The sequence below is a fragment of the Hemiscyllium ocellatum genome, chromosome 7, assembly GCF_020745735.1.
Source record: "Hemiscyllium ocellatum isolate sHemOce1 chromosome 7, sHemOce1.pat.X.cur, whole genome shotgun sequence".
In the NCBI taxonomy this organism is placed as follows: domain Eukaryota; kingdom Metazoa; phylum Chordata; class Chondrichthyes; order Orectolobiformes; family Hemiscylliidae; genus Hemiscyllium; species Hemiscyllium ocellatum.
This window is the reverse complement of record NC_083407.1, coordinates 5,637,230-5,649,589: the sequence shown is the minus strand read 5'-3', so window position 1 is coordinate 5,649,589 and position 12,360 is coordinate 5,637,230. Positions and strand designations below refer to the sequence as shown.

Here is a 12,360-nt window from a genome sequence, read left to right as displayed (position 1 = left end):
ACACACTTTACATTCAACAATCAGATATACGAACAAATCAACGGAACACCCATGGGATCACCAATCTCGGGACTCATAGCAGAGGCAGTTATGCAAAGGTTAGAACAAACAGCCCTACCACAAATTCAACCCAAACTCTGGGTCAGATATGTCAATGACACGTTCGTTATCATCAAAAACACGGAAATAGAAAAAACACACCGGATCATCAACGCCACACTCACAGGAATCCGAATCACGAGAGAAGTAGAAAAGGATAGCCAACTCCCATTCCTAGACGTGATAGTACAGAGAACACCGAACGGAGAATTCACCACTAGGGTACACAGGAAAACAACACACACAGACCAAGTCCTAAACTATGAAAGTAACCACCCCAACACACACAAACGAAGCTGCATCAGGACACTATTCAAAAGAGCTACAACACACTGCAGTACACTGGAACTGCGAAAAGAGGAAGAGGAACACCTATACAAGGTATTCGCCAAAGACGGATACCCGCACAACTTTATCAACAGATGCCTAAGAGATAGACCACGGAACGAGGACATGCCACAACCAAAAGGACTAGCCACACTACCATACATCAGGAGCGTTTCAGAACTGACAGCCAGACTACTGCGACCCTTAGGACTCATAACGGCACACAAACCAACAGCCACGCTCAGACAACAACTTACCAAAACAAAGGACCCAATACCCAGCATGAGCCAAACTAACGTAGTTTACAAAATACCATGCAAGGACTGCACAAAACACTATATAGGACAAACAGGAAGACAGCTAACAATCCGCATATATGAACACCAACTAGCCACGAAACGACATGACCAGCTATCCCTAGTAGCCACACACTCAGACAACAAGCAACATGAATTCGACTGGGAAAACACTACTATCATAGGGCAAGCCAGACAGAGAACAGCCAGGGAATTCCTAGAGGCATGGCATTCATCCACAAACTCCATCAACAAACACATCGACCTGGACCCAATATACCAATCACTACAGCGGACAGCTGAAACTGACAACCGGAAGCGGCAAGGACAGACCACTATAAATACCGGAAGAAACATCAAAGAAGTGCTTCGCAGGAGGCTCCACAGCACTGATGATGTCGCCTAGCCAGGGGACGAAACGTTTGCAACAAAAACTTCCAGCTCGGCGAACAGAACCACTACAACTCTCAGTCTATGTGTCCCTCTCTCTCCTAACCCTCAGTCTATCTGTCCCTGTCTCTCTTCTAACCTTCAGCCTATCTGTCCCTCTCTCTCCTAACCCTCAGTCTATCTGTCCCTCTCTCTCCTGACCCTCAGTCTATCTGTCCCTCTCTCTCCTGACCCTCAGTCTATCTGTCCCTCTCTTTCCTAACCCTCAGTCTATCTGTCCCTCTCTCTCCTGACCCTCAGCCTATCTGTCCCTCTCTCTCCTGACCCTCAGACTGTGTCCCCCTCTCTCCTGACCTTTGGTGTGCCTGAACTCTCTTCTGGCTTCTATGTAAGTTCTTCCAATGCCTTAAATACACATCTAGGTGTGTTGATGTATTCTGCAGCGTGCAGTGTCCGTTGTTTTCTGATGAGGAAACCATTTGGTACTTAAGTCTAAAGCTTTACTCCAGAACATTGATCACCGCGTGAGAGAAAGAAGATGGAGGGTATTGTTGTAAAGGGTGAGCAGCAGCAGAGGGACCTGGATGTGAATAAATCATTGAAGGGGGCAGAACAAATATAGAGAGCAGTTAATACAGCATTAATGGACATGGGGGGGCCACTGAAGTTACTAAGAGACTTTTAGATTAGATTACTTACAGTGTGGAAACAGGCCCTTCGGCCCAACAAGTCCACACCGACCCGCCGAAGCGCCACCCACACCCCTGCGTTTACCCCTTACTTAACACTACGGGCAATTTAGCATGGCCAATTCACCTGACCCGCACATCTTTGGACTGTGGGAGGAAACCGGAGCACCCGGAGGAAACCCACGCAGACACGGGGAGAACGTGCAAACTCCACACAGTCAGTCACCTGAGTCGGGAATTGAACCCAGGTCCCTGGCGCTGTGAGGCAGCAGTGCTAACCACTGTGCCACCGTGCCGCCCACTTGTTAGTAATCAGCTGGATAATTGTCTAGAGTTATTGTCCACACTTCGGGAAGGATGTGAACACATTGGAGAGACTGTGGGAAAGGTTTCCAAGAATGGTTCCACAGACGAGGACCTTCTGTTATGAGGGTGGATTAAAAAGATTGGGACTGTTTTACTTGGTGAGGGGGTGGCTAAGAGAAGATTTGATACAAGTTCTCAAAATCATGAGGAGTGAGGGTAGAGTAGATAGGAAGAAGGTGTTCCCAATCGTCAGAGGGTTAAAAACAGCAGGGCAGTTTTAAAGAAATAAATGTGATGTGAGACAAGCGTTTTCACACAACAAGTGGTTAGGGTCTGGAATGGATTCCCACGCAGTGTGGTGGAGGGAGGTTCAGTTGAGGTATTCATGAGGCACTAGGTGGAAGAAACACTGCCCAGGGTTACAGGGAAAGGCCTTCAGAATGGCTCAGAGAGCTAGTGCAGATGCAAGGGCTGAATGGCCTCCTACACTTTCATAATTCTGGGAATGATGTGAGTGACCAGTTGCTATTTTCAGTACCTTACAGACACAAGCTCCTGGGCCTATTAGTGAGTCATGCTTGGAATTGGTTTGCATTACAGATGAGTTTTTGATGTGCATTCTGTCTCCTGTAGATCTTGCTGCTAACACCATGCTCCCTACGCACCAGTGAACTGGTAAACAATGCCTTTCTCAGACTTTGTTCTGGCCCTGAAAGATAACCCATACTTTGGGGCTGGTTTTGGCCTGGTCGGGGTAGGAACAGCCCTAGCGCTGGCTCGCAAAGGGGCGCAGTTTGGGATGGTCGCCTTCAGGAGGCACTGTATGATCACGCTGGAGGTGACCAGTCGAGACAAGAGCTACCACTGGTTACTCAACTGGATCACGCACCATGCCAAACGGACGCAGCACCTTAGTGTTGAGACATCCTACCTCCAACACGAGAGCGGCAGAATCAGCACAACCTTCGACTTTGTTCCCAGCCCAGGAAACCACTTCATCTGGTGAGTGAAGGAATGTGTGCTCCATTGTGCTGCTCTATCCCCATGCTCGTTACTGTACTTGTGCCCAAAAAACATTGAATGTCATCAGAACAATGCTCAGCACTGCTCTCTATTGTAGAAAATTCCAAAGATTCATAACATTCTGTATAGTTACTGTGCTGTCCCTGTCCTGGGAGTGTTTGATGGGGACAGTGTAGAGGGAGCTTTACTCTGTATCTAACCCCGTGCTGTCCCTGTCCTGGGAGTGTTTGATGGGGACAGTGTAGAGGGAGCTTTACTCTGTATCTAACCCCGTGCTGTCCCTGTCCTGGGAGTGTTTGATGGGGACAGTGTAGAGGGAGCTTTTACTCTGTATCTAACCCTGTGCTGTCCCTGTCCTGGAGTGTTTGAGGGGGATAGTGTAGAGGGAGCTTTACTCTGTATCTAACCCCGTGCTGTCCCTGTCCTGGGAGTGTTAGATGGGGGACAGTGTAGAGGGAGCTTTTATTCTGTATCTAACCTCATGCTGTCCCAGTTCTGGGAGTGTTTGATGGGGTTGGTGTAGCCGGAACTTTAGTATGTTTTAATGAAATAATAACAGTTAATGCTGGAAATATTCAGCAGGTAGACTGTATCCGTGGGGAGAAATAGGAGTGAATGTTGAAGTTTGATATCCTTTCCTGGGAAGTGAAGGACAGTGGGGGACAGTGATTAATTGTGCTTCAAGCCAGCGTGCAGCTGCTATTCTCTCCCCCAAACCGTGGACACTTCCCCAGGGGTGGCCTGCTGGTGTCAGTGTCAGTACTGGGACTGTACTCCATCCCACTGTTCCTGAAGGTTGTGGGGTTCACTTTGTGCTGGGTTGTTGCAGGTACAAGAGCAAATGGCTTCGGGTGGAGAGAAACCGGGAGAAGCAGATGATCGACCTGCACACAGGTACCCCGTGGGAGACCGTCACCCTCACCTCGTTGGGCAGTAACCGCCAGGTCTTCTTTGATATTTTAAGGGAAGGTGCGTGTTTCCTTTATGATACAGCATAGTGCTGATACAGCATAGTGCTGATACAGCATAGTGCTGTTACAGCATAGTGCTGTAAGATGGTTATTCACTGATACAGCATAGTGCTGTAAGATGGTTACTCACTGATACAGCATAGTGCTGTAAGATGGTTACTCACTGATACAGCATAGTGCTGTAAGATGGTTACTCACTGATACAGCATAGTGCTGTAAGATGGTTATTCACTGATACAGCATAGTGCTGTAAGATGGTTACTCACTGATACAGCATAGTGCTGTAAGATGGTTACTCACTGATACAGCATAGTGCTGTAAGATGGTTATTCACTGATACAGCATAGTGCTGTAAGATGGTTACTCACTGATACAGCATAGTGCTGTAAGATGGTTACTCACTGATACAGCATAGTGCTGTAAGATGGTTATTCACTGATACAGCATAGTGCTGTAAGATGGTTACTCACTGATACAGCCTAGTGCTGTAAGATGGTTACTCACTGACACAGCATAGTGCTGTAAGATGGTTATTCACTGATACAGCATAGTGCTGTAAGATGGTTATTCACTGATACAGCATAGTGCTGTAAGATGGTTACTCACTGATACAGCATAGTGCTGTAAGATGGTTATTCACTGATACAGCATAGTGCTGTAAGATGGTTATTCACTGATACAGCCTAGTGCTGTAAGATGGTTATTCACTGATACAGCATAGTGCTGTAAGATGGTTATTCACTGATACAGCATTGTGCTGTAAGATGGTTACTCACTGACACAGCATAGTGCTGTAAGATGGTTATTCACTGATACAGCATAGTGCTGTAAGATGGTTACTCACTGATACAGCCTAGTGCTGTAAGATGGTTATTCACTGATACAGCATAGTGCTGTAAGATGGTTATTCACTGATACAGCATAGTGCTGTAAGATGGTTACTCACTGATACAGCATAGTGCTGTAAGATGGTTACTCACTGATACAGCATAGTGCTGTAAGATGGTTATTCACTGATACAGCATAGTGCTCTAAGTTAGTTACTCATTGATACAGCATAGTGCTGTAAGATGGTTATTCACTGATACAGCCTAGTGCTGTAAGATGGTTACTCACTGATACAGCATAGTGCTCTAAGTTAGTTACTCATTGATACAGCATAGTGCTGTAAGATGGTTATTCACTGATACAGCCTAGTGCTGTAAGATGGTTATTCACTGATACAGCATAGTGCTGTAAGATGGTTACTCACTGATACAGCCTAGTGCTGTAAGATGGTTATTCACTGATACAGCATAGTGCTCTAAGTTAGTTACTCACTGATACAGCATAGTGCTGTAAGATGGTTACTGCACCTTAAATTTATGTCCCCTTGTAATACTCTGTTGTACCCGGGGAAAAAGTTTCTGACTGTCTACTCTATCTATTCCTCTGATCATCTTATAAACCTCTATCAAGTCACCCCTCATCCTTCGCCGTTCCAACGAGAAAAGGCCGAGAACTCTCAACCTGTCCTCGTATGACCTATTCTCCATTCCAGGCAACGTCCTGGTAAATCTTCTCTGCACCCTCTTCAAAGCTTCCACATCTTTCCTAAAGTGAGGTGACCAGACTGCACACAGTACTCCAAACGTGGCCTAACCAAAGTCCTGTACGGCTGCAACATCACTTCACGACTCTTGAATTCAATCCCTCTGTTAATGAACGCTAATACACCATAGGCCTTCTTACAAGCTCTATCCACCTGAGTGGCAACTTTCAAAGATCTATGTACATAGACCCCAAGATCCCTCTGCTCCCCCACCTTACTAAGAACCCTACTGTTAACCCTGTATTCCGCATTCTTATTTGTTCTTCCAAAATGGACAACCTCACACTTGGCAGGGTTGAACTCCATCTGCCACTCCTCAGCCCAGCTCTGCATCATATCTAAGTCCCTTTGCAGCCGACAGCATCCCTCCTCACTGTCCACAACTCCACCAATCTTCGTCTCATCTGCAAATTTACTGACCCACCCTTCGACTCCCTCATCCAAGTCATTAATAAAAATTACAAACAGCAGAGGACCCAGAACTGATCCCTGCGGAACTCCACTTGTTACTGGGCTCCAGGCTGAATATTTACCATCTACCACCACTCTCTGACTTCGACCAGTTAGCCAGTTTTCAATCCAGTTGGCCAAGTTTCCCTCTATCCCATGCCTCCTGACTTTCCGCATAAGCCTACCATTTCTGCTCCTGTGTCTGATGGTCTTATGAGGGACATAGATAAATTGAATAGTAAAGTCTTTTACCTAGGGTGGGGGAGTTTAAAACTAGAGGGCATAGGTTTAAGCTGAGAGGGGAAGGATTTAAAGGGTCAGTTTCTGTGCAGCAACCTGATGTACACAAATCAAAGAAAATTGGCCAAGGAGGGGGGAGATGAGGGAATATTTTTTGCAAGTGAGCTTTAATGTGAAATGTGCTGCCTGAAAGAGCAATGAAAGTAGATTCAACAAGAACTTTCAGAAACTGGGTAAGTCGGTGAAGGGAACACATTTACTGGGTTATGGGGAAAGAGTGGGGGAAATAGGGCAAACTGGAGAGATTGTTCAAACATCTGGCAGGGAAATGATGGGCTGAATGGCCACCACCTGTGTTATACAGTACTGTAAAGAGGCAGTGAACAGCGGGAGCTGTGGTTTGTTCAGTGACACTTGCTAAGGAGCTTTGTGGCACGTCTCTGTTCTCCCTCCACTCCCTCTCTCAGCAAAGGACCTGGCTCTGAAGCAGCGGGAAGGTAAAACGGTGATGTATACTGCCATGGGAGCAGAATGGCGACCATTTGGATTCCCGAGGCGCAGGCGGCCCCTGGATTCTGTCGTGCTGGATAAAGGAATCTCGGAGAGCATTGTCCGTGACGTCAAGGATTTCATCGGGAATCCCAAGTGGTACACAGACCGGGGTAAGACGTGACAAACTCGGCAGCTCTGGCAGCATCTGTGGGGTGATAAACAGCTTTAACATTTCAAATCCAACCTGACTTGAGACATCAACTCTGTTTCTGTCTGCACAGATACTGTCAGACCTGCTGAATTATCCAGCACTTCCTTTTTTGATTTCATATTTCCAGCAGCTCTTGTATTTTGCTTTTATTTGTGTTTGGGGGTTGCTGGCTGGACCCAGCATTTATTCCCCTGTCCCTAGTTGCCCCTTGAGAAGGTGGGGGTGAGCTGCCTTCTTGAACCTCTGCAGTCCATGTGCTGTAGGTAGTCCCACAATGCCCTTAGGGAGGGAATTCCAGGACTTTGACCCAGTGACACTGAAGGAACGGTGATATATTTCCGAGTTGGGATGTTGTCTGATGCTGTCCTGAAGGAAGGTGATTTGGAAATAAGCCCTGCAGAGTTGTTCTGTTGAGACTGTTTCTCCCATTCCCTCACCTTCAAACGCTTTTCCCACCTGCAGTATGGGCACTGATAATACACCGTCATCTTAAAATGAAATGGCAGCTTCTCAGTTGGACAAAGAAGAGCTGTTGGACATGATCTACTTGTATTTCCCGAAGGCCTTTGACAAAGTGCTGCACAGGAGGCTGCTCAGTAAGAGACATGGAGTTATACAGCACGGAACAGACTCTTCGGTCCAACCCGTCCATGTCAATCAGGTATCCTAAGTAAATCCAGTCCTTTTTGCCAGCACTTGGCCCATATCCCTCTAAACCCTTCCTATTCATATACCCATCCAGATGCCTTTAAATGCTGTAATTGTACCAGCCTCCACCACTTCCTCTGGCAGCTCATTCCATACTCTCCACATCCTCTGCATGTAAAAGTTGCCCCTTAGGACCCTTTTATATCTTTCCCCTCTCACCCTAAACCTATGCCCTCTAGTTCTGGACTCCCCTACCCCAGGGAAAAGACTTTGTCTATTTATCCTATCCATGCTCCTCATGACTTTATAAACCTCTATAAGATCACCCCTCAGGCTCCGATGCTCCAGGGAAAACAGCCCCAGCCTGTTCAGCCTCTCCCTATAGCTCAAACTCTCCAACCCAGCAACATCCTTGCAAATCCTTTCTGAATCCTTTCAAATTTCACAATATCTTTCCGATAGGAAGGAGACCAGAATTGCACGCAATATTCCAACAGTGGCCTAACCAATGTCCTGTACAGCCACAACATGACCTCCCAACTCCTGTACTCAATACTCTGACCAATAAAGGAAAGCATACCAAACACCATCTTCACTATCCTATCTACCTGCAACTCCACTTTCAAGGAGCTATGAACCTGCACTCCAAGGTCTCTTTGTTCAGCAACCCTCCCTAAGACCTTACCATTGAGTGTATAAGTCCTGTTAAGATATGCTTTCCCAAAATGCAGAACCTCACATTTATCTGAATTAAACTCCATCTGCCACTTCTCAGCCCATTGGCCCATCTGGTCCAGATCCTGTTGTAATCTGAGTTAACCCTCTTCGCTGTCCACTACACCTCCAATTTTGGTGTCATCTGCAAACTTACTAACTGTACCTCTTATGCTCACACCCAAATCATTTATATAAATGATGAAAAGCAGTGGACCCAGCACCGATCCTTGTGACACACCGTTGGTCACATGTCTTCAGTCTGAAAAATAATCCTTCACCACCACCCTTTGTCTTCTACCTTCAAGCCCATGGTGTTAGAGGCAATGTGCTGCCGTGGATAGAGGATTGGCTGAGTGGCCGAAAGCAGTGAGGGGGGATAGAGGGGTCATTTCCAAGATGGCAGCCAATGACTAGTGGAGTTCCACTGGATCCACTGTTGGGACCACAACTATTCATGTTATACATTAACGATCTGGTTGAAGGAACATTGTTGCTAAGTTTGCAGATGACACACAGATAGCTGGAGGGACAGGTAGTGTTGAGGAATTGTGGAGGTTAGACTGACTCAGAGTGTGGACAAGAAGTGGCAGGTGGAATACGATGTGGGGAGGTGCGAGCTAATGCACTTTGGTCAGAAGAATAGAAGCGTAGACTATTTTCTAGTTGAGGAAAAGCTTCAGAAATCTGAACTGAGGAATCCTAGTTCAGGATCCTCTTAAAGTTCACATGCAACATCACTTGGCAGTTAGGAACGTAAATGCAATGTGAGCATTGATTTAAAGAGGGTTAGAATACAAGAGCTGAGATGTACTACTGAGGCTGTATAAGGCTCTGGTCAGACTGCTTTTGGAATATTGTTAGTAGTTTTGTTCCCTGTATCTAAGGAAGACTGTGCTGGCCTTGGAGGGGAATCCAGAGGAGGTTTACAAGAATGACCCCATAGACAAAGGGCTTGTCATATGAGCAGTGGTTGAGGATGCTGGGTCTGTACTCGATGGAGTTTAATAGGATGAGGGAGGTCTGATTGAAACTTACAGAATACTGAGAGGCCTGGATAGAGTGTCCGTGGGAAAATGTTTGCATTAGTAGGAGGGACGAGGACCAAGGGGCACAGCCTCAGAGTGAAGGGATGACCCTTTAGAACTGAGATGAGGAGGGATTTCTTCAGCTAGGGGTGGGGGATCTGTGGAACTCATTGCTGCAGAGGGCTGTGGAGGTCGAGTCACTGAGAATATTTGAGACAGAGCTAGAAAGGGTCTTGGTTAGTAAGGGGATCAAAGGTTAGGGAGAGGAAGCAGGAGAATGGGGTTGAGAAATATATCAGCCATGATTGAATGATGGAGCTGACCTGACGGTCTGAATGCACTCATTCTGCTCCCATAGCTTTTGGTTTCATTGGTCAGTGTTCCATAGAGCGTGTGAGCTATAGTTTGAGAGTCTCCAGGCTCATACAGGGATTTTGGAGTGGGGGCTGGGAGGGGGAGGTTGTTCTTAGCATGGAGCCTGGTGTTATTAATATGCCAACCTTGTATAACTCTGCAGACAGGTGCTGCGTGTTGGGGGAGGGGAAGGTGTGGGGGGAGGGCACTCTTTATGCTGGGGAGTCTAACACTGTAGCTGGCTTAGTCTGTCATCTGTGGACCATTGTGTTACTGTCTCCTGCTATCCTGTAGTCAGGCTCCACTCTGACCATTCAGTGCAATCTCTGCCTGTTGTCAGTCTGTGATTGAACTGTCTTTTTCCAGGGATTCCTTACCGACGTGGGTATTTGTTGTATGGCCCGCCTGGATGTGGGAAAAGTAGTTTCATGTGAGTATTGACCTGGGTCAGGAGGGCAATTATAGACGTTATAAATGCCTGTGATATAACTGAGTGCAAAGACTTTTACTGACAACAAATTTATGATAATCAGTTGTTTTCTGAGATATTTATGCACTCAGCCCTTCTCTCTGCAAGTAAAAAGGAACATGTTCCGATCGCGTGGTGTTATGAAATTAATTGGGAGCTGAGGGAGCTTTCACACTGCTTTCTTCATGGCCATGGATCATCGCAGTTGCCTCACCAACCAATCTGCACCCTTTTTCCCCTGTCGGATTAATTGTTGTGATGGTTTGTATTTAGAGTTTATTGCAGTTGTCCTGGGGGCAGTGAGATGAAAAGTTTCGGCAAAGTATAAATAATGGCCAGGACCCCAGACACTACTTTTCATTGAAATAGTGACCACGGGGATCTTTACACACTCCACATGAGAGGGCAGATGGGACATTGCTTTAATAAAGCATTATCTCTAACTGCAGCTCTGACAATGCAGCATTCCCTCAGTACTGCAGCTCCCACAATGCAGCATTCCCTCAGTACTGCAGCTCCCACAATGCAGCATTCCCTCAGTACTGCAGCTCCAACAATGCACCATTCCCTCAGTACTGCAGCTCCCACAATGCAGCATTCCCTCAGTACTGCAGTCCCTCAGTACTGCATTCCCACAATGCAGCATTCCCACAGTACTGCGTCTCCCACAATGCAGCATTCCCTCAGTACTGCAGTCCCTCAGTACTGCATTCCCACAATGCAGCATTCCCACAGTACTGTGTTTCCCACAATGCAGCATTCCCTCAGTACTGCAGCTCCCACAATGCCGCATTCCCTCAGTACTGCAGCTCCCACAATGCCACATTCCCTCAGTACTGCAGCTCCCACAATGCAGCATTCCCTCAGTACTGCATTCCCACAGTACTGCGTCTCCCACAATGCAGCATTCCCTCAGTACTGCATTCCCTCAGTACTGCAGCTCCCACAATGTAGCATTCCCTCAGTACTGCAGCTCCCACAATGCAGCATTCCCTCAGTACTGCATTCCCACAGTACTGCAGCTCCCACAATGCAGCATTCCCTCAGTACTGCATTCCCTCAGTACTGCATTCCCTCAGTACTGCAGCTCCCACAATGTAGCCCTGTCTCAGTACATTGGCTATAACTTGAACCCATGAGCATGTAATTCCGAGTGAGTCTGCTGCCCTCAGAAGTGTGAACACCACCTGCATACTTCAAAGACAAGTGCTTTGCTTGTTGGAGGTTTTGGGTGTGTATTAATGATGTAACTCTCTGTATCGATAAGGGATGCCTTCTATAATGATTAGTAATCTGAATGCAGAAGTCTCTGTGTCTGCTTGGAATGGAATGGCTCACTGAGTGAGTGAGACTTTAGCCCTTTCCCTAGCTGTCGGGATGTGGGAGTGTGTCTGGTGTTGCAGACAAAGCCATCAACTGTCAGGCTCCTGGGTTCCTTAAGAAATACCTTGTAACCCAAGGTGGAAGAGGATCTTGGGTTTGCAGGGATCTGTGAGCTGTGCTGGGGCTGTGTCTCACGAGGATGTATTTGGAATGACATTGCCGTTAGTTACTGATGTGCGGCTTTCCCTCTGCCCTGTCCCCTCAGCACAGCGCTGGCTGGCGAGCTGGAATACAGCATCTGCCTGATGAGCCTGAGTGACAGGAGCCTGACTGATGACCGACTCAATCACCTGCTCAGCGTGGCGCCCCAGCAGAGCATCGTCCTATTGGAGGATGTGGATGCGGCCTTCGTCAACCGGGACTTGGCCAAAGAAAGTGAGTTAGCGTTCCCCACTGTCATCTCTCCAAACGGTCTGTCCTGCTCCTGGATGCTCATTCTGTGTCTGTCCCTCTCTTTGTGAATATCAATTGTTCTTGCATCTCTTCACATTCCTGATGAAGGGCTTATGCCCGAAACGTCGAATTCCCTGTTCATTGGTTGCTGCCTGACCTGCTGCGCTTTTCCAGCAACACATTTTCAGCTTGCATCTCTTCAGGTGACTTAGTACTGTACTCAGCTTTAAAACCCTCCTCTGAAACCTCGGGGGACATTCTATTAGGTTAATGACTTTTCAATAAA

At 47.0% G+C, this 12,360-nt stretch overlaps 1 protein-coding gene across 3 annotated transcripts in view; it reads left to right on the top strand.

Annotated features, from left to right (window-relative positions):
* The window catches only part of LOC132817372 (mitochondrial chaperone BCS1), a 30,513-nt gene that overhangs the window by 7,058 nt on the left and 11,095 nt on the right, over window positions 1-12,360 (top strand). For 2 of the 3 annotated variants that reach the window (XM_060827784.1, XM_060827785.1), the window contains exons 3-7: window positions 2,741-3,109; window positions 3,960-4,099; window positions 6,850-7,044; window positions 10,196-10,259; window positions 11,887-12,056. In XM_060827784.1, the coding sequence (XP_060683767.1) occupies window positions 2,790-3,109; window positions 3,960-4,099; window positions 6,850-7,044; window positions 10,196-10,259; window positions 11,887-12,056 (889 nt within the window). In that variant the 5' untranslated portion in view covers window positions 2,741-2,789. The remainder of the gene's footprint in view (window positions 1-2,740; window positions 3,110-3,959; window positions 4,100-6,849; window positions 7,045-10,195; window positions 10,260-11,886; window positions 12,057-12,360) is intronic. The other variant, XM_060827786.1, reaches the window with a different exon arrangement.